Raw genomic sequence first — 21,600 nt, forward strand, 5'->3', positions numbered from 1 at the left:
TTGACCCCTTGTCAACTTGACTCACAAACACATCACTAGTAAGCCTCAACCCTTACATTCTTATTTATCCCCAAGATCTAAATAACTTTAAAAGTCCCACAGTCTTTACATATTCTTAAAATTTCAATCTCTTTAAAATATCCATCTCTTTTAAAANCCAAAGTCTTTTTACAATTAAAAGTCTCTTAACTGTGGGCTCCATTAAAACAGTTTCTTCCTTCAAGAGGGAAAATATCAGGGCACAGTCACAATCAAAGAAAAAATCAATCTCCAACCATCCAATGTCTGGGATCTAACTCACGATCTTCTGGGCTCCTCCAAGGGCTTGGGTCACTTCTCCAGCCATGCCCTTTGTAGCACACGCGTCGTCCTCTGGGCTCCAGATGCCTGTACTCCACTGCTGCCGCTGCTCTTGGTAATCATCTCATGGTACTGGCATCTCCAAAACACTGCATGACCCCTTCAGTCCTGGGCCTTTAATTACAACTGGGGCTGCACCTTCACCAATGGCCTTCCCACAGTGCCGCACAGGCTGCACTTTCCATGGCCTCTCACAGTGCAGAGCCTCAGCTGCTCTGCGTGACCCCTTCATGCCTTCAAAGCCAGTACAACCCTTACACATTACCAAGTCCCGCTGCAGCAGGAGTACAACCTTGGCTATCTCTGGAACACAGCCTCTTTGTGCTTTCAGAAAACACTTCCCAGAAGATGTCACCTGAATGATGCTGGTCTCTTCTTAATCACCGCTAAGTTCTTAGCTCCACCTAACCAGCATCAATAGTCCCAGTAATGCAAAGTTTTTGCTTTAGTAGTTCTGGTATCTTGTTAACCAACAGCTGATTCTTCAGCTCCAGCTTGCCAGAACTACAAAATCTTTACAATCAAAACAGCAATGCCCTGAAAAAAATCTTTAATTTTCCCTCTGAAATTTCACAAGCTAAACCTCCATCTTCTGCATGGTTCTCAACATTATCTTCCAAGCTCCTACACAACATCTGACAGAGCTCTTAACAACGAATGGATATTCTGGCCCAAAGTTCCAAAGTCCTTCCACAGTCCTCCCCAAATCATGGTCAGGTTGTCACAGGAATAATCCACTATGCTGGTACCAATTTGTTTTAGTCAGGATTTCTATTCCTGCACACTGATCCTTGATTATAATAACGCTGGTCAATCCAGAATAGCCTGCAGTTGGAATGTTTGAATAACAACATACATAATACTGGGATGAATCTATGTGCTTTAACTATGTTGATCCTCAATAAGGTAGAATACACAAAACCCCAGAATTTTAAATAAATAGCAACAAAAAGAAAAAAGTGCTTTCTAAGGTGCATTGATTCGCTGTCAGTGACTATAATAAGCCAGAAACCTCCTGTGAGGCATGATGTCACATATTAATAGTGCAACACTCTGAAGGCTAAAGCAATCTAATCATGTTTGAGGGCAGCCTGCATAGTAAGGCAATGGAATCAGACAGAGACATCTCTACAGCCTTCACTTTTCTTATCCCAGAAAAGATAAGACTGGGACACGTAAACAAAGAGCCACATATGGAATATGGCAATGATGGCAACAAATTCTACATTGCTTTTATTGGCAAGTTAGTCAGATGTACCTCTCCCATCTGTCTTTCTTCATCACAGAGTTTGACCTCAAATAAACTGCACATAGACTCACCCTCATATTGACTAAGCTATCCCCCTTCATAAACCCCAAAAAGAGATCTCGGCAGTTCAGTTTGTGTTGATCACTACAGAGTGTCAAAATAATATGCTTTTCTGAGAAAGGCTATTACTAAACTGCTGCATGTCACTCAAGTGTGGGTATCCTATATTCTACAAGCTAAGTCTTTAGTCCAATAAACTTCTAAGACTAGGCCTCAGTTGAAATTTATTTTCCCATCACATATGAATAAAAATAATCAGAGAAGTACACAGAAAATTATAGAATATGAAAATATAGTAATTTGGAAGTTAGAGAAATGGCTTTGCAGTTAAGAAAGCTTACTAGTCTTTTAGAGGGCTCACGCTCAGCTCCCAGTATCATCTCCTAGTAAGCCCACAAATCCTAGTAAGCCCACTTCCTTGGGATCTGATGCCCTCTTCTGACCTTCTTGGCCACCTGCATGCATGGTACATATAAACTCATACAACACATAAAATAAATAAATCTTTTAAATGTATATATCATATCATACATAACAGTTTTACAGTGTTTTACTTAAATGCAAATATATGTTAACACATACTGTTAATAAGAGCTCTTACTGCAATAGACTGTAAAGGACTTTTACAAGCCCATGTTATGTGGGTGTGGTCAAATGTAAGTCTGAAGGCAAATAGATATCACTTTCTAAAGCAGGCCACGGTTTCTATTTTCCACTATTTGGATGAGGAAAGTTGATAGTAAAGATGATGGGTATAAATCCTGGGAAACTGGTGAGAGCCTTCAAAGTACACAGCTTTGACGTGTTTCCTCTTAGGTAGGGAAAAAAACAATCACTATTTGTAAAACAAAAACAAAAGTTCAAAACTTAGCTACAAGAAGTTGTACTCTCAGACATTTGTCCACAAAGAGTTCTCAGCCGCTAAGCAATCTACCTACAGAAGTATAGTCCACAACAACACACGGCCAGCCTTCTCTGGATCCCACTTTCTTTGGCCTTTATTCAGACTCTGTTTCCCATGAAGTATTCAATTGTAAACAGGCTATGAAGCTCAATTGTTTAGACAATCTCTGGAAAGGATACTAGCATTGCCTTTTTCTTAGTCTGTCACAGAAGTCTGAGGGATTTTTGGCCACTTTTCAACCTTCTGATAACCAAGGTGCATGCTTGCTCCACTGAATCCTAGCAGCGCTCTGATCTCAAACCCCTCGGCACACCAGAAAACATAAAATGAGAGCAGGAGAAGCAAGCTGGAAGAGCATGCTCTTACCTCTCATTTCCTCTCTCTCCTGTCTGACTCAGTCCTCGTCACTACCATCGCCACCACCATCCCTACTACCCCACCCCACCTCATCCCATGAACACTTGAGACAACTGCTTTAAATTTCTTTTAGTGCAGCAAGCAATAGCTTGTAAAAGGATGCAAACCAGCTGAAGCATTTGACAGACAATGTTAAATACCAGGGAATTCCTATCAACCATTTTACTTTAAAAGGAGCTTTGATGTTGGCTATCTTTCATGTACCTCTTTCATGGCACATTAATAAAGAAAACGGAGCTGAAGTAAATCAAGATCCAAGGTCATGTCTAGAATTACAGCACTGTAGGTACCTGATGAAATGCGGATTAATGCTGCATGAGTAGTGAATAAATAAAAGCACCTCAACCCGCCAATCAGGCAAGCTTTGCAAGCGCTTCTGAACTTTCCTCTGCAACGAGACCTGCGACACCTCTAATCCTCTACGTCCTGGAAACCTCATTATCATAACATGAACCCAAATGTTAGGGTTCCTTCAATATGCAAGTGCTATGAAGCAGAAAAGCAATGGGAATTAAGTTGGGTGTAACCTTAGAAATGTGCGGATGTGGGGGAACTTAAAAGTGGTATTTCGCTAAGTTAGGAGTACCTAATACAAAGATTTAGCCACATAAAACACATTAGAATTAAAAAAAAACCACTATACCATGCCAAAAAACACAAATAAGGTGGATTTAAGAGCTCTTATTTTCAACTCTGAGTTTCTGGTCCCTGAATCTACAAGTCTCACAGAAGCAAATGAAAAGGACTGTAGCAAAGAATTGCTGCATTTGTGAATTCTGCTAACAGCAATTGCAAAGCAAAGAATCTAGTGACTCTCTGACCCAGACAGGAGCTGTAAGAAAGAACTGATGCATTCCTGACTAGCCAGCAGAACACTTCTTTTTCAAAGTGCTGGCCCAAACTTACGGAAAACGGAAAGCACAGGGGAACAACAACAACAACAACAAACCATGAAGGAGAAGAGGCTCCGAGCACATCTCACAGTACAAATGGTCCCTAAGACTTACCACTCACCCTCACATGAATTCACATGGGAACCACGAACAAACGGTGCTAAAGTGACTTAAAGTTATCTGTCCAGGTGCTCTGCATGCCTGTGTTCCCCCAACACAGAATCCAGCACAGACGGCATTGGACCCTAAGGGATAGCTACTAAAAGTCCTGCAAGGCAGGCTCTCCATCTCCCATAGTGTGGCTCCCAGCACTAGCAAGAATAGTGTCACTGGAAAGATAACAATCCCACTCACTCATCTATTCACAAGCATTAGTCCTTTTTTTGTTGTTGTTCTTTTTTTTTTTTTTAAGATTTATTTATTTATATGTAAGTACACTTCAGACACTCCCGAAGAGGGAGTCAGATCTCGTTATGAATGGTTGTGAGCCACCATGTGGTTGCTGGGATTTCAACTCTGGACCTTCGGAAGAGCAGTCGGGCGCTCTTACCCACTGAGCCATCTCTCTAGCCCCCACAAGCATTAGTCTTTAACACTATTGCTTTCTACTAACATCTCCAGGTCAGAAGCAGTGCTTATCTGATATATATGCTTTAAGAAGCATATATAAACATGAGATGGATGAATTCTTTACTATTTTAAAATCACAGTAAACTGTCAGTTTACAAGAATATAAAATTGTAGATGCTCAAATTGAAACTACAGAGAAAAATATATTAATAACTGTTCAAAATAGGCACTATTTCTTCCATAAGCTAAAGATTATCAGAAACAAGACTCCCAAGTCCATCACTTATTAAGGTGCTGCTCAACAGCCTGCTGCTGAATTGACATTACACTCTGCTCCAGCATGTGCACTTGTCTAAGAGAACATCTGTTTTAGTTACACTACACTGTATCTTTGGCAAGAACGTACAATAAAACTAACAAAAACAATCAAGAATCTGTATTGGGACTGGCAACAAAAGTAGATTTGTAACCAAAAACCTTAAGATGCAAAGTGACCATCTCTGGGCTCTAGGCCAGTTCAAATCTAAGTCAATAAACAAAGATCTACAAGAAGGGATGTAGTTAAGGGTGGGTTGGGGCAACTCCTACAGATATTTAAATTGGACTTGGAGACACAAAAGCACATGGGTTACAAAATTGGTAAAACACATTTTATTTTGATCAAAAACTGTCAAACTGAATTCAAATCTAAACATTGTTTTGAAAAACCCTCTCCCCTTATTATGTATTCCTTATGCCCCCTTTCGCACTCTATTTAGCTGAAACAGTCTATTTAACTACATATGTTTAAAAGCATTCTGGCCTTTTAACAAAAGGAACATAAATTTACTTTTAAATTGACTGAATTGCACAAATATTCCAACAAGAAGCCTTCTTGAGAAGACTCCAGTGCTTACGGCCAAGTGTTGGGAAGGAGAGGACACTGAGAGGTCAAAGGAAACAAAGTTCTACAGTGCCTTACATCTTCCCAGCCTGCAACTACAGAGCATGCAGAATGGGAACACCTCATCGCTTCACCTTGTCCTGACTTACAATGACCACGCTGAGACTCATAAAACAACGGAGGCCATCCCAATTTCCAAGAGTAATTCATGTCAGCCACAGCACCACATGCCTGTGGCCTCAGAATTAGGAAGGCTAAGGCAAGAGGATCACAAGCTTGAGCCCAGCCGAAGATACACAATGACATCATAGGATGTCCTTCGTAATTACAGAGAAAGAAGGGAAGGAGCTACATTAATGAGAAAGAAATAAGAGTGACCACATTGCCTCACATAAAATAGTGCTGACTTCAGAACACTGGGTTTTACACAGGTAAATACATCTGGGCTGTGCAGTGAGGTTTCGTAATTTGTTAGAAAGTAAGTTTCTTTCAACTAAAGGAAAAGGTTCAGATGGCTCGTGTTATTTAAAAGAATTGCCCACAATCAGAAATCAAGGAAACCTCAGAAATCATCCCTTCAAAATCTAATGGAACACTCTAACACCGCAGGAGTCATTCATCCAAATGATAGCTCACGTGACAAGACTGTAGCTAAAACCCAAGGCCTTTCATAGCAGATTCTAGTGTCCACAGATTTGAAAAGGACACCTCCAAATCTGACTATAATAACCAGTCCTCGTGTGTGTGTGTGTGTGTGTGTGTGTAAGGAAGGTACTGAGGCCTTTGCACCAGACATTAATCAACATTCCTCAGGAAGTCACATAGCCACACCTCTGGTTCACTCACAGGGTCTAGAAAGACTATCAAGGAGTGTGGCTGAGATCGAGGGTTCACTAGTCTAGTGTTTAATTTCTAGGTGCACACTGACTTCCTGAGGTTACTACCATTTTGCCTGACAAGAACACACCCAACAGCCACTTTCAGAACTTTATTTCTTCTTTGGGACAGGACAATAGCAACCATCTGTCTCTAGTTCCCAATCCCCTCAGCAACCACACTGTGCTTTCCTGATGTCATTCATAAATGCACCCACAGCATCAGGAAATGCTTCATCTGCACAGGATGATAAAGTAAAAACTAGTACCCCTTATCTCAGAGAGGTCCTATTTCAATTACATTCCTGTCTTCTTCTGTGATACCCATTCCTATCTTTAGCCCGAAAATCATTTTTTTCTCCCAGACCTGAAGGAGAGGTGAACAATTCTTCCTTGTCTGGTCATTCACCAATGGCAATGAGAGTCTATCTAGAAGCAGTGGGATCCACTTACCTCTTTCCTCTAAGGTAATTATTAAAAGCCTTCTATGTTATACTTAGCACTAAGAGAAGAAAAAGAAATGCATTTTAACCTTAAGCTTTAGTCTCTGAGAACTATTTTCAATATCCCCTCTTAACAAACATCTTTGGTTACTTATACTTTTTCGGCTTTTTTTTTATGTCTTTGTAAAAGTCACGCTTGCAGGAGGTCTGCAGTCAGTACATATAAATTGACTTTCACTTTTAGTTTCAACTTCTTTTTCCTACTGGCAAAGCCCTGGAAATCAATTACTCTCTTCAGAACATGATGGAATATTTGCATATAAAACATCATGATTACCTACATAAGACCTAGATCAGATACTAAACACTAGCAGATGTCAGAAGAAAATGTTTGAGTGTAAAAGAAAATTTGTTCCAATCTTAGTTTAAGCAGAGGAAATTCAAGCTCTTACACACACACACACACACACACACACACATTACAGCATTCTAAATACACTCCTTAATGCAGTCACCTGGCACATGGTAATGGATCTAAGACTTGTTTGAAGAACCAGTCACCCGAACAGTTTTGGTTTTCTACAACAGTACTTTCATATTCTCTTTTGAATAAAAGTCTACTCTTAGGAGTTCATCTCAGTTGGCCTCTATACTAGAAGCCTTTTCTCTTACAGTGAAATTTCAATAAAAAACCCTGACATGAGTTAATAGCCAAAGTATTTAGAAAGTTTTTTTCTGACACAAAGAATCTTGTGAGAAAATTCTATCTTAATTTAAAAATTTCAGAAAAATTTGGAAAGGATTGTGGTTTTGGTTATCCAGGTGCAGCCTCAGTGTCTGGGTCACATATTTTGTGCTATTTGCATTATTTTCCTATTTTCTTTCAAAACGAGGCTCTTTTGTCATCTTACAAAGTAGCCCCAATTCTATTTCTAAAAACTTCTCACCTGCTCAGCCAATTTTTCTCTCAGCAATTCCCAAGCTTTGTAAGCTTTTAAACGGTTGCTAGGTTTCCTGTAGCAATGATCCTCAAACCTGACTGACCCTGCCACTGAGAAGAGCAAAGGCACGGCACACTACAACCCAGCACACACTACAACCCAGCACACACTACAACCCAGCACATATATACCCCAGCACACACTACAACCCAGCACACACTACAACCTAGCACATATATAATCCAGCAGTCAGGACATGATGTCTGGGCTCCATTTTCTGTTCTTCTCAACTAAAATGTTTTTGAACTTTTACCAATGGACTGAACTCTATGTTATGAAAAACACAGCTCTAGAGAACTCATGTAAGAATAGTGAGAACAGAAATCTAAAAGTCACAGATAAATTAATATACACATACCTTCCTTCAGTGTGAGTGGCTTCTTAAGATCACAGCGACAGCATCTCTGTGTACCTGGAGTCTGTACTTCTTGCCCCTCTATACAACCTTTGCTATTACTTCTCCATGTGTAATTTACCACTAAATCACATGCCATATATAAAATCCATGCAAATTTATCTTTAAGTTTTCCCTACTGGCATAAAAGCTGTGCCTCTCAGAGAAGCAAAGATCAGTGAAGACAAGACCAGCAAGCTTGCTCTATGTAGTGGCTATTCCTGGTTGTCAACTTGACTATATCTGGAATGAACTACAATCCAGAATTGGAAGGCTCACCAGTGACCCTTATCTGGAGGCTTGGAGATAGAAGTTTCTGATCTGGATCTTGGTATGGAGATCTTGAGGCATAGTAGCTATGGATTCCAGAAGATTAAATCTCTGAGGTCAAGGTCATCTGGGATTAAAGGTGTGGTGGAACACACCTTTAATCTGGACTACACCTTCTGCTGGAGACAATATAAGGACATTGGAAGAAGGGAGTCTGGCTCTTGCTTCTTTGCCTGCTTGTTGTGTGAGACTGAGTAACTGCTAGATCCTTGGACTTCCATTCACAGCTACTACTGAACCATTGTTAAGAATTGGGCTGCGGACTGTAAGTCATCAATAAATTCCTTTATTATATAGAGACTATCCATAAGTTCGGTGACTCTAGAGAACCCTGACTAATACAGTCTATAAGCAAGCTAAGTTCAGCCTCCATCACTGTTTATCGAGCCCTGTTTATACTCTCTCCAAACATCATGTGTCCTCCACAGGTCTTGCCTCAGCATGTGTCTATCTCAGCAGACATCACTCTACCAATCCACAGAAGCAGAAAGAAACTGCAGCACATCACCACAAGTTTTTTGGTGTGTTTCTATGGAGCCCCAGCAACTGTGCAGTGTAAGGTGAACCAAGGCATATGTTGTTAGTAAAGATTCCTTCACATCCTTTCACCTGTGTCTGCTTCAGCCAAACATTCCTTCATGAGTCTGCCTTAGTCTTTCCCGTGTGTCCACTTAAGCTAAAACATGTTCCTTCACATGTTTGCCCTAATAAAACAACATCCAATTGACTTTCCAAAGAACCTTTAAGTTTCCACTCCAGTAACATGAACTTTACTTTCAGTTTTGAAAAAAGCTTAATGTTTTTATCTTAAAGTAAAGGTCTATTTATTCCACAAGGGAGTTGACCTTTCAAGGCCCATCCAATTCCCTATAATTGTTAGCCTCTGGAAGAAGGTACATAAACTTACCTCAAGGGAAAAAGCCTTATGCTTCCTTAAATTATGTGTTCTTCCTATTAAAAGTTGCTAACACACTGGAATGAAAGAAGAATGAGCATCACTGTCTGTTTCCCAGATGTCTACCACCGGGCTTTTCTCCTAGCATGATCTAGTCGCTTCTGTCCCTCAGTAATCAGGCCGAGGCTACGCGTAACATTGGAACCACACCCCCAGACACACACACAGCACCCCACTTTGCTCCCTTGCACTGCACACTGTAATTCTCAATCCATTCCTCCCAATAAAAGTGCTCACTGAAAAGTTTTCTTATTTCTTTTGAGATCTGCCTGCTAACATCCATGTGTATAGGAAAGTTTTCAGCACAGAAACATAAACAAGTAAAGCCACAGAACAAACCAAACTGTTCTACATTTCTAGACACCAGGTTTGGAGCGACTTCATGTATCTATGATGCTCCAAAACATACACAGAAAAGTGATTTAGAGCAATCTTTATTCTAAAGCTTGTCAATTGGAGATTAAAATATAAGATACTAAATATTAAACATTTCATATGAAATATCTATTTTCATAATTCAATTAGACAACACTACCATATCATAATTTTATTGATAAAATCAACATCTAACTTGAGAAAATATTAACTCTATAAAAACCTAAATGCTCAAAATCTAAAAATTTTTAATGCTGACATGACACAAATAAAAAGTTCCATATATGGTTTTATGTGATAGGTCCTGGTCAAAGCATAATCACATTATAAATATTGCCTAATTATCTTTGGGCTTTGTGTATAAGGTTTATGTAGAACATAAAAAAGACTCATGTTTGAGTTCAAGTCCTAGCCACATAATATGTTATTATATATATGGAAGTATCACAAATTTAAAAAAAAATCTAAAATATTAAATATGTCTGGTCCCAAGCATTTTATAAAAGAGGTATTTCAACCTACTGTAAGTCTAGTCAATAGCTGAAAAGATTTATGTGATCAAAACCAGTTTAATGCTTAATGTTAATAAATATGAATGAATTCATAGCAGGCTACAGTAGATAAAGTACTTGTTGCTTGAACATGGGGGCCTGTGTGCAGACTCCTAGCATTAATGTAAAAGCCATACACAGCTGCAAAGGCAGCAACCCCTGTGCAAGGTTGGATGGAAACAGGAAAATCCCAGTGATTTGCTAGCGAGCCAATCTATCCCAATGTCTAGCTCCAAGTTTAGGTGAGACTTGGACTCAAAATATAAAGTGGAGAGGCCGAACAGATGGCTCAGCAGATGTAACTCCTAAAAGAGCACATGTAACTCTTACATTTTCAGTTGCACTTTCAACTTTAAATGTAAGTGACTGACTAAATCCCAGTTAAACTCTGACTCTTGGATCCAGCTTAAAATTTTATCTCCTTTGTAGTTATGATTTGAAAGCCTGGACAGTTTCTTTTCCCCAGAGTATGGAGAAGTTTCTGAGATTACAAAGTGTTTCAAGGGTAGGAGTAGAGACACTCGAAAGAAGGTGAATGGCTATGATATACGTGGAAGGAGTGCTGTAAGTCAGAGCATCCTAACTTAAGCAGCAAATCGTGATAAAAAGCACTCCAGAGCGGACGAGGAACGTACTAGAGGCTTCACTAGGACAGTTTGAAAAGATTTAAAAGCAGATTGGCAAGATTCTGAAAATACATAAGAGAAAGCACATAGAATGACAGACAGAGAAAGCATGGAGACAAATGGAAGGTCCCACATTAAACTGACCGGTGACAGCAAACGAAATCAAATACTGATTTTCCTAATGCAGTTCTGATTTAGATCTCTGCAACGCTTAGAGACTTCACAAGTCAATGGTAAAGTGCTAGCAAATAGCTCTGAGCAAACAGACAAGCATACTGGGGCTAATGTGCTGTGACAATTGCATTAGAATGAGAGCCGGAATGGCTGCTCAGGTACAGGAATAGACTACAACCTGTACACAACAGTTTCCTGATATTCTCAAGAGGGAATGGAAGAAATGAACAGTAAAAGACACACTACTGCATATCAGGCACAGCCACTCTACAGTACAGTGGAACTGTATATTTCTACAGTGTCTCTGGAACACAAAATTACAAATCCATGTGCCTTCTCACTTCTAGTAACTCACAGCTCAAATACTACAAACAGGAAATGGCTTTTACAGGACTTAAGTATGGTTGTTTAAAGACCAGTCATCTTTATTCCATCAAGTTTAATAATTCCAGATTTTTATACCATCATGGTTCATTTTTCCTTATATTATATAATACCTAAAGCTCGTTGAAGACATGCTCCATGAGCACGTTTAGATCAAACTCAAAATGTTTTAACTAGTTTTATTTTGATATTTTTGAGGCAGGGTCTTACTGTGTAAGCTCATGCTGCCCTCAACTTGTAGATGTTCTCCTGCAACCACCTCCCAAGTGCGAGGATTACTGTATTATATATAAAGTATTATATACCATCACTTCCAACAGCATTTTTTAAATGATTCTCAGGTTCCATCTGCAACATTATTGTTAACAGCCAGAGGCAGTTAGGGAGGCACACAGACATATATTTTCAAAAGGAAAGGAAAACTCATCACAAAAGGAGCCTGAGAAACTCCTACACACTTCAAGAAACAAGTCTTCCTTCTGTCCTTACCAGTAAACGACATCCAGGGGTGCGAAGTAATTTTTCATTATCAGGTCAGCAAAGTAAGCTTCAGTTTCCCGGCAGGCAGTTCCATTTCCGATCACCACTGTTCTGCAGCTTCAAGGGAAAACAGAATGAGAACCTGGATGAGTCTCAGGCACATTTCTGAAGTAAACCAGAGAAAGCACACAGAATGCACAAGTGCTAGACACAGCTCTTCCTCTCGCCTGTATCCACACAACCTCTCCTCTGCTCTAGACTACACAGCACGCTGCATTTGGTAAGGGAGAGGGGAGAGCACAGAGCAACCCTTTACTGTCATCTTAAGGACAGTCAGGCAGCTTTCTTCTCATCTACAAAGAGTCAAAATAAAGGAGTAACCTCGGGCTCATTCCAAACTACAATAAATACAACTAAATTATACGATGTTAATTTCTGAAGTTCTTAACGACTGCAATATCCCTTCATCAGGAGAGAATGGAAGGGAGGGAAGGGGGTAGGAAGGATCTCCCAGTACCAGAGCATCCCCTCCACTTGACAGGAGGCGGAGAGAGGAAAAGTATCCCACCACAGTCTCCATGCATGCGTTCCCAGCAATTCCCCCTAGCACTGTGCACTGGGGCTTTCTTTCTCCTCGGGTGTTTCCCTTAGTCCCGCACTCCAAATTAGGAGCTTCCAAAGCGCCTGTGATTAGCCGAGATACTGATTTTCTTACTTGAAATGCAGCAAGAGCCTCTTGATCTTCTCGGCCTCCCGGAAGCCTTGTCCACAGTGCAAATAAACCACATCCGTGTGAAGGATCTGACCTGAAAAGGGCAGGGGCGGAAAAGACACTTGCACACCAGAACTCACTACTGCTTCTATTAAACAAGTTGCAACAGAAAATGGGACTGGCTTACCTTTTAAAATGCAAGCTCAGGGTCTGTGAGCTGCCTCAGAAAGCCAGTGTGCTTGTCCCACACCTGCCACCCTTAGCTGGGTCCTGACACCCACACGGTAGAAGAATACAAATGATCACCTCAAGCTCTCCTCTGCCCTCCATGAACGAGTGTACATGCACACACGCACACAAGCTAAATGTAAAATAGGATACTAAAGTCTGATGCATGCACAGTCACTAGATCAGGCTCTTCCCAAGGACTCACAAATGCTGTTACTTTCAAAGTAAAAGAGCTCCACTTTTCAACACGAGACCATTACTAGGTGGACATTATGCTATGGCACCTTCAGGAGAAAAGGCTTTCAGAAAGCCAGCCTCATCATGGGCAGCAGCCATAGCTCACACTGCCTGGCTACCTGCTGAATAGACCTGGCTCGGTCATGATATTCTAGTTCTTTTCAGTTGCTGATATATGAATTTGTTTATTCTATTTCTTTGAGCTATATATTTAAGAACTTCAGGCTTTTTCTATCTTGGCATTATATTACACATAAAGTATTTTATTTTTAAATAAATTTTCTAACTGAAATAAAAGTTTCAGGGTGATCCCTCAATGAAGAGAAATAAATGAACTATGTAAAGATGATAGGAAATTAGTAAGAGTCACGGATAACCTCCAGAAAGAAAGGGGTAAGAAATAAGTGATGTGATCCAGGACTGAGCAGACACGCTGGGGAGACTGCCTCAAGTTCTCTGCCAGCAGCCCTTCAAAACTAACTAAGGAATAAAAGGGGAGGAAAAACTACAACAGAAAGGGTCAATTAAGTTTCAAATAAACTATAAGAAAAAATGCTTTCAGTAGTATCAAGAAAAGGAAGATACAAATATACTAGAAATAAAGAAGCTATATAACTAGGGATACAACATACCAGCATGTACAGAAGAAGGTACCAAGGTCAAGTTGAAGTTACCTTTAAAATATATGTAATCAGACATTCTCTAAACAAAACTCCTTAGCAGGGCACAGAATCCCAACATTCAGAAAGCTATGGGAGGAAGACCTCAGCAGGGCTACATAGTGAGCTGAAGGCTAGCCTAGGCTACAGAGTAAATTTAAAGAACTAAAACACTAAGGAAAATCATCACAGTGGCACAGTAAGGGACACAGTAAGGGACAAGCATCTCAGTGGGTACAGAAAAAATCCTGCTATTGCTGATCCTTCCCATGTGGGAAACATGAATAGCATAAATGACAACTAGGAAAACAAAAGGCAAAAACCGTGGCTGTACCTGTGACAAAGGGAACAAAAATCCTCCAAAAGCAAATACCAAGCGGCTGGGAAGGGCACAGCACAGCACAGAGACTTCTGTAGGAAGCCTCTGCGGGGCAGGGCAGAGCTGATTGCCCAAGAGAAGAGTTCCCATACCGGGGAGCACAAGAGTCAATCTGAGGAGCTAACACTGGAGCCCACCAGGCTACAGGCTGCCCAGTGACCTTCTGGAGACTGAAAAACTGACCCTCATGGACTCCTGAAGCAAAAGAAGACAAACTATAAGAGTGCAAAGAAAGAGCAAGAATCAGGTCTAAGTGAGCAAGGCAAGGACAGAAGAAGCAAAGGACCCAGGTCACACAGGAGAAGGCAGCAGACAGCCCACGCCAAAAACCACTGGCCAGCTCCAGCTGACATCTCTAATAACCACCAAACATAAGACAAAGTAAGCTTTACACAGTGAGAAGCCTGTCCCCACCCAACTCACCTTCTCAAATACTAGAAACATAACCTAAACAAAACAAAAGGATGATGGGCAAACTGTAGACACATTTTCTTTCTTATGGCAGAAAGTAAAAGTCTACCATAATATACCCAGAAAACAGAACATGATATATGAAAATGAGATTTTTTTAAAAAAGAGAATATTATATAACCTATGAGGTTAATATACATCAGAATCATAAAACCACATGAATGAAATGGCAAGAATTGATTTCAGATGGAAGAGAAAGCATAGTCTGGATTCAACAGCACATGTACCAACCCTGGGTCAATACGAAGGAGGGCAGCACAGGCCAGCGAAGGACAGCGTGAGGGGAGACAGCACTCCAGAGATGAAAACCCAGCCAAGGGACAGAAAACAGATGTCTTCAGAGAAGCAAAGCAAAGAGATAACAAAGATGACAAAATAAAGTGAAGATGCTTACCAGAGAATTATCATGTATAACTACATATCAAAGAGAAACTCTAAAACCATAAAAAAATTACATAAAGAGACTCAAACAGACAGATCTAATAACAGCTTAGAGAAGACTGGAGAAATACTAATCAGTAGAAAATAAAGTAAAACACTGAAAAAGAAGAAAGGAAAATGAGAAATATATTAACATAATGGCCCTCTGAAATGGAATTCATGCCGACACATTCACAGTGTTAAACATATCACATAAAAACTTTGAAACAAACAGAAAATTTGGCACCAGAAGGAACACCTATAAGTCTCTAGATGAATTACAGAGGAAGAAAAAAAGCTATCAGCCAAAACAATAAAACTAAAACCAATAGGACAATATCTTTAAGTAACTACCGATTAACCAATCTATCCATGAAAATAATCTTCAAAAATGAACACAAGAGCAGCTTTTTCAGATAAAAACTGAGACAACATTTTGTCAACTAACTCACAGCCCTCGGGAGGCAGAGGTAGCGGATCTCTGTGAGTTCAGGCCAGCCTGGTCTACAGACTGAGTTCCAGGTCTACACAGAGACCCTGTCTCACAACAGAAGAAGAAGTAGTAGCGTGGAACTTTTCAGACATGAAGATTTCTCAAATGAGAACACAGAAGTGTGGAAAGGAGTCACAGGAAGGCTAACTACACGGGACAGGAAAACTACAGTAACTGAATATTCACAGCTACAAAATATCTGATACTTAAAATGTATATAAAATCAGAATACACCATAAAGAGTTGAAGTTGATAAGAGCTATGAGTTCAAGTCTCAGCACCAGGCGTTCTATAGAGCGCAACTGGAGAATAATTGCCTGGGCTTGAAGGGTTAGGCACTACATACACAGATGCGCTAACACAGGCCTACAGAGCCAAATTTCAGGAGAGACAGAAGAAATCCTGAGTTCAGGGTTCTCAGCCACCAAGAGTACCAAAGGTAGCCTGGACTACAAGAAACTGTGTCAAGAAAGAAAGGAAGAGAAGGGGAGGAGGAGAGGGAGAGGAGAGAGAAGAAAAACAGAAAAGAACAAAAGAGGAGACCAGGAGTTCAACCTGACACTAACACTAGTTAATGGAGAGATAGAGACATGATGAGAGTTCTGACCAGACATACTGGAAACCCTCTGGTCCCCACAGCCCCGTGAGAAAACAATTTCTAAACAACTAAATCTATGAAGTGGAATTTAGGATCAACCAAAAAGCTCTCATATGAAAAGTTGAAGAACTTACTAGTAGGAGAAATGATGGCTAGTTTGCATCCATGTTTGTAGCCAGGATCTACTCCCATCAAGGTTCGGCCTGGCACAGGACTTGTTAAAAGGAGCTGGCGGAGGTTCTGTCCAAACATCATTACTGATTGCTTCTCTGCGTCTGATGTCAGTTTGGCTCTTTAGAAATAGAGGGGAAGGGGGACAACACAAAAAGTACTTAGATTTTCATTCATCCAAATTCTCTTCTCAGAAAAAAGAACAGAAGGTATTTCGTGTAGTCAATCCTCAGGGATGAAACATCCTGACCCTGAGTCACACTGGGTCTACTTCTGCTCACCACAGAAACATAACACCACAAACAATTCCAAAGCAAACTGTCTACGTTTTCATACCTGTCTTCTACAACTGCTCCATCAGATACAAGTTTTAAGTTAAATATGTACAATCACGAGAAAGAGCCTTGAAGATTTGCAAGTCAAATTAAAGCCTAGCAGATGATTACAAATATAAACCACAAACAAGAATGACAAGGCATGGCAGCACAGCAGCCTCTTCCAATGTTATTTAGTTTAGTACTCTCAATGTCTTTGTCTGCGTTCCACTCCACATCTCCTCCTCCCTGTCATGTGGCAACGCCACAGTTCCTAAGAGCTGGTACAGAGTCAGGCCTCATATAACCATGTCTCTGTTTTACGCAGACACTGTTAGGAGTGCACTTTTAAAACCTTGTCGAATGAAAATACGTCAATGATGAGCTTAGAGATAGCGGGAGCCGTGAAGAAATGTATCAGCTCTTGAAATTCATAAGAATTATGTCATAAGAAGTATTTCTTTCCTATTAGACCAAATAAGAAACAAATGCCATTGGCCATAAGAAAACTTAAAACAAAGTAATTCGAAATATGTTTTATGTCTGGGGAGGGTTAACTAGATATGTGTGAAGATGCACATGCTACTGTCTATTCATCTTCTCTAACATTTCATTGTAATTCTCTGACTTCTCCAAAACAGGGTACTTGTAATATCATTACAAGTGTTTTTAAACCTTTATTTTGAACGTCATTTATTGTGAAGTCATTGGTTGGTAGTCTTATCAAGATTGTTTTAAGAGATACAAAGCTGAAAGACCACACCCTTCCCAGAAGACCACCATGATGGAAGGAGCAGAAAGACAGACAGAGCAGACTATAGCAATGACGAGGGCTAACTCAGGAGGAACCTATACAAGGAGTGGCTCAGGTGAATGAGACAGGAAATGTAATGGACATACAACAGAGGTGGGGACAGTAGACAGATAACCTGGATGAGACACTGCACACAAGGAGAGTGGCACAGGTGTCCCAGGAGTGGTGGCACACACCTTTAATCTGGGCCACACTTTCTGCTGGAGACCTACATAAGGACATTGGAAGAAGGAAGATTCCCTCTTCTTTGCCTGCTTGCCTTGTGGGACTAAGCAACTACTAGATCCTTGGACTCCCATTCATAGCTGCTGCTGTTGGGGAGTTGAACTACAGACTGTAAGTCATCAACAAACTCTCATACTATATAGCGACTACCTACCCATATGTTCTGTGACTCTAGAGAATCCTGACTAATTCAGAAGTTGGTACCAGGAGTAGGGTGTTCCAGAGATAGCCAAGGTTGTACCTCGTGTTGCAGCTATACTTGGTAATGTATAAGAGCCACCCAGGTGGTACTGGTTTTAAAGGCATGAAGGGGTCATGAAGAGCAACTGAGGCTGGGCAGTGTGAAAGGCCATGGAAGGCCATTAGTGAAGGTGCAGCCTCAGCTACAATTGATGATCCAGGACTGAAGGGGTCATGCAAAGAAGTCGAGGCTTCACACCATGAAGAGAGCCTATGAGAGGCTATTGGTGAAGCCTAGTTGCAGCATAAGACAGCAGTGTTTTAGAAATGCCAGTACCATTAGATAACCACCAAGAACAGCAGCAGCACAGAGTACAGGCAGCTGGAGCCTAGAAGACAAGGTGTGTGGTACAAAGGGCAGAGCTAGAGAAGTGACCCAAACCCTTGGAGGAGCCTAGAAGATTGTTGAGTGGATCCCAGACATTAAACGGTTAGAGTTTGATTGTTATTTTGATTGTGACTGTGCCCTGATATTTTTCCCTCTTGAAGGAAGAAAGACATCTGGGAAAGAAGTATGTGAACAGATCTTTCCAAATGGGCAAAGGATATTAAGATATTTGTGTCCCATGTAAATGCTCACCAGAAGGTGACTTCAGCTGAGGAAGAGGTTCAAAGAATCAAGTGGATAAGATGACCTGTTCTGTGGATAGTCAGCCTCTTTCCCCAGCCATCCCTATCATTGGTCAATGGGCACATGAACAAAGTGGCCACGGTGGCCGAGATGGAGGTTATGCTTGGGCTCAGCAACACAAACTTCCACTCACCATGGATGACCTGGCTACAGCTGCTGCTGAATGCCAGATCTGCCAACAACAGAGACCAACACTGAGCCCCAGATATGTCACCATTTCTCAAGGTGACCAGCCAGCAACCTGGTGGCAGGTCGACTACAATGGACCATCTCCTCCATGGAAAGAACAACGTTTTGTTCTTACTGGAGTAGATATTTATTCTGGTTATGGATTTGCCTTTCCTGCACATAATGCTTCTGCCAAAACCACCATCCGTGGACTCACAGGATGCCTTATCTATCGTCATGGTATTCCACACAGTATTGTTTCACAGTATTGTGATAAAAAAAACTCATTTAACAACCAGAAAAGTGCAACAGTGGGCCCACTATCATGGAATCCACGCGTATTATAATGTTCCCCATCATCCTGAAGCAGCTGGTCTGATAGAAAGATGGAATGGCCTTTTGAAGATGCAGTTACAGTGCCAATTAGGTGGCAGCAGTGTGGAGGGCTGGGGCAGAGTTCTTCAGAAGGCAGTATATGCTTTGAATCAATGTCCGATATATGGTACAGTTTCTCCCATAGCCAGGATCCATGGGTCCAGGAATCAAGGGGTGGAGAAGGGAATAGTACCACTCACTATCACTCCTAGTGACCCTCTAGGGAAATTTTTGCTGGTTCCAGAGGGGGAAGTGCTCCTACCAGGAGCCACAACAAAATTCCACTGAACTGGAAGCTCAGACTTCCCCCAGTCATTTTAGGCTTTTAATACACTTAAACCAACAGGCCAAGAAAGGAATAAAAGCGTTAGAAGGGGTGATAGATCCAGATCACCATGGAGAAATTGGATTGCCTCTCCACAATGGAGGTAAGAAGGATGATGTGTGGAGTGCAGGAGATCCCTTAGGGCGTCTCTTAGTACTACCATGTCCTGTGATTAAAGTCAATGGGAAACTACACCAGCCTAATCCAAGCAGGCTGACAAAGGACACAGATCCATCAGGAATGAAGCTATGCAACACTCCTCCAAGAGCAGAGCCAAGACCTGCTGAGGTGCTTCCAGAGGGTGGAGGAAATACAGAATGGGTAGTAGAGGAAGGTAGTTATAAATACCAGCTAAGGCCATGTGACCAGTTGCAGAAATGAGGATTATAAAGTAATATGAATGTTTCTGTCTTATTTTGTTAAGAACACATTTGTCTTTCTTCCAATTTCTTTTTAATATCAATTGGTATTTAATTTGAGATACTAAAAGAATGTTCCTAAGGGACATTGCCCCATTGTAAATTTACAAATGCATTTGCGATTGTATGAAGAACAGTTATATCATGTTAGGCGTATTCATGACTTTGTTATTGTTTCATGTGAACATAAGGTATTATTTATATCAAGTTGACAAGGGGTGGATTGTAGTGGCTATTCCTGGTTGTCAACTTGACTATATCTGGAATGAACTACAATCCAGAATTGGAAGGCTCACCCATGACCCAGAACTTGAGGCAGGGAGATACAAGTTTCTGGCCTGGATCTGGGCATGGAGATCCTGAGGCATGGTGGCTATGAATCCCAGGAGATTAAGGCAAGAAGATCTCTGAGTTCAAGGTCAACTGGGACAAAGCAAGTCCCAGATCCAGGCATGGTGGCACACACCTTTAATCTGGGCCACACCTTCTGCTGGAGACCTACATAAGGACATTGGAAGAAGGAAGATTCCCTCTTCTTCATCTGCTTGCCTTGTGGGCCTGAGCAACTGCTAGATCCTTATTGGACTTTCATTCACAGCTGCTGCTGACCATTTTGGGGGAGTTGGACTATAGACTGTAAGTCATTAACAAACTCCCTTCCTATATAGAGACTACCCATAAGTTCTGTGACTCTAGAGAACCCTTACTAATACAGAAGGCTCAGTGTCCAGAGAAAAAGAAAGTGATTTCATAGGCTAAGAGAAAAAGAAATGACACGGACACTGAGGAGACAGATGAAGCCCATCCACCTAGTCATCAAACTCTTCTAAATAGCCGCAAGACTCAGAGGGACGGTTTTAAGTAGACTACTGTGAAATGATGCAATGGGACTTTAAAAGGTCATGTGGGGCAGTGAGATGGCTCACCAGGTAAAGGAACGACTGAGCTCAGGGCCTCAGCACCCACAGAAAATGTCCGCTGACGGCAGGCTCCTGTGACTACAGCTGAGCCCAGATTTGAAGTATCAATAAAAACAAAGCGAACAAACAAAAACCCTAGAAATCAATTTTTTTCTATCCTTATGATAAATTTCTTCAGAAATAAAGAAACAAAATATTTTTCTTCAAAATACTGGTAGAGCCATCCTTGACTGCCCTCTTCACTACCGCTCAGATAAGCATTTCTAAGGAAGCCCAGCTCTGGGCAATGCCTGCAGACTATGAACAGAAATGGGCTATGCTGTTTTACCTTGGGCAATTTTAGAAAAGAACACGTTCTTGCTTACCCACAATGCAAATGAAAAAAGGACTGTGTCCTACAGAATCCCACACCACACAGCTTAGTAGCAATGAAATCATTCCACATGCTATAAAGCAAAATATCAAAATACCACTGGATGTTGAACGCAACATGAAGAAATCAAGGAAAGAAAAAGAAGTACCACATTGAAATTTTACATAAGATTATTTTCCCCTTCAAAACAGAATGAATAAGCCCCAATAGTTCACTTGCTACATAATCATGGCAACTAAAGTTTGGATCCTAGCACCCACATAACAAGATGAGTATCCTGATAATGCCTGTCACCCCAGCTCCAAGCAGGGCGTAGACAAGGGTAAGACTTGCTGGCATCCAGCCTAGCTCAGACACAAGATGCAGGTTCAGAGGATAGAGGGTACCCACTGCCCTCTTCTTGCCTCTGCACACAAGCACCTGCACCATGTATGTACATGTATATACACTCACACACAGAGACACATACACAGATAGCTGCACACACACACAAGCACCTGCACC

General features: G+C 41.1%; 1 protein-coding gene across 4 annotated transcripts in view; it reads right to left on the reverse strand.

Annotated features, from left to right (window-relative positions):
- Positions 1 to 21,600, reverse strand: part of Srbd1 (S1 RNA binding domain 1) — a 165,060-nt gene that overhangs the window by 107,481 nt on the left and 35,979 nt on the right. For all 4 annotated transcript variants that reach the window (XM_029471564.1, XM_021186295.1, XM_029471562.1 and 1 more), the window contains exons 12-14: positions 16,256 to 16,413; positions 12,640 to 12,730; positions 11,934 to 12,041 (exon numbers count right to left, since the gene is read on the reverse strand). In XM_029471564.1, coding sequence (XP_029327424.1) covers positions 11,934 to 12,041; positions 12,640 to 12,730; positions 16,256 to 16,413 — 357 coding nt within the window. The remainder of the gene's footprint in view (positions 1 to 11,933; positions 12,042 to 12,639; positions 12,731 to 16,255; positions 16,414 to 21,600) is intronic.

The sequence above is a fragment of the Mus caroli genome, chromosome 17 (assembly GCF_900094665.2).
Source record: "Mus caroli chromosome 17, CAROLI_EIJ_v1.1, whole genome shotgun sequence".
Lineage (NCBI taxonomy): Eukaryota > Metazoa > Chordata > Mammalia > Rodentia > Muridae > Mus > Mus caroli.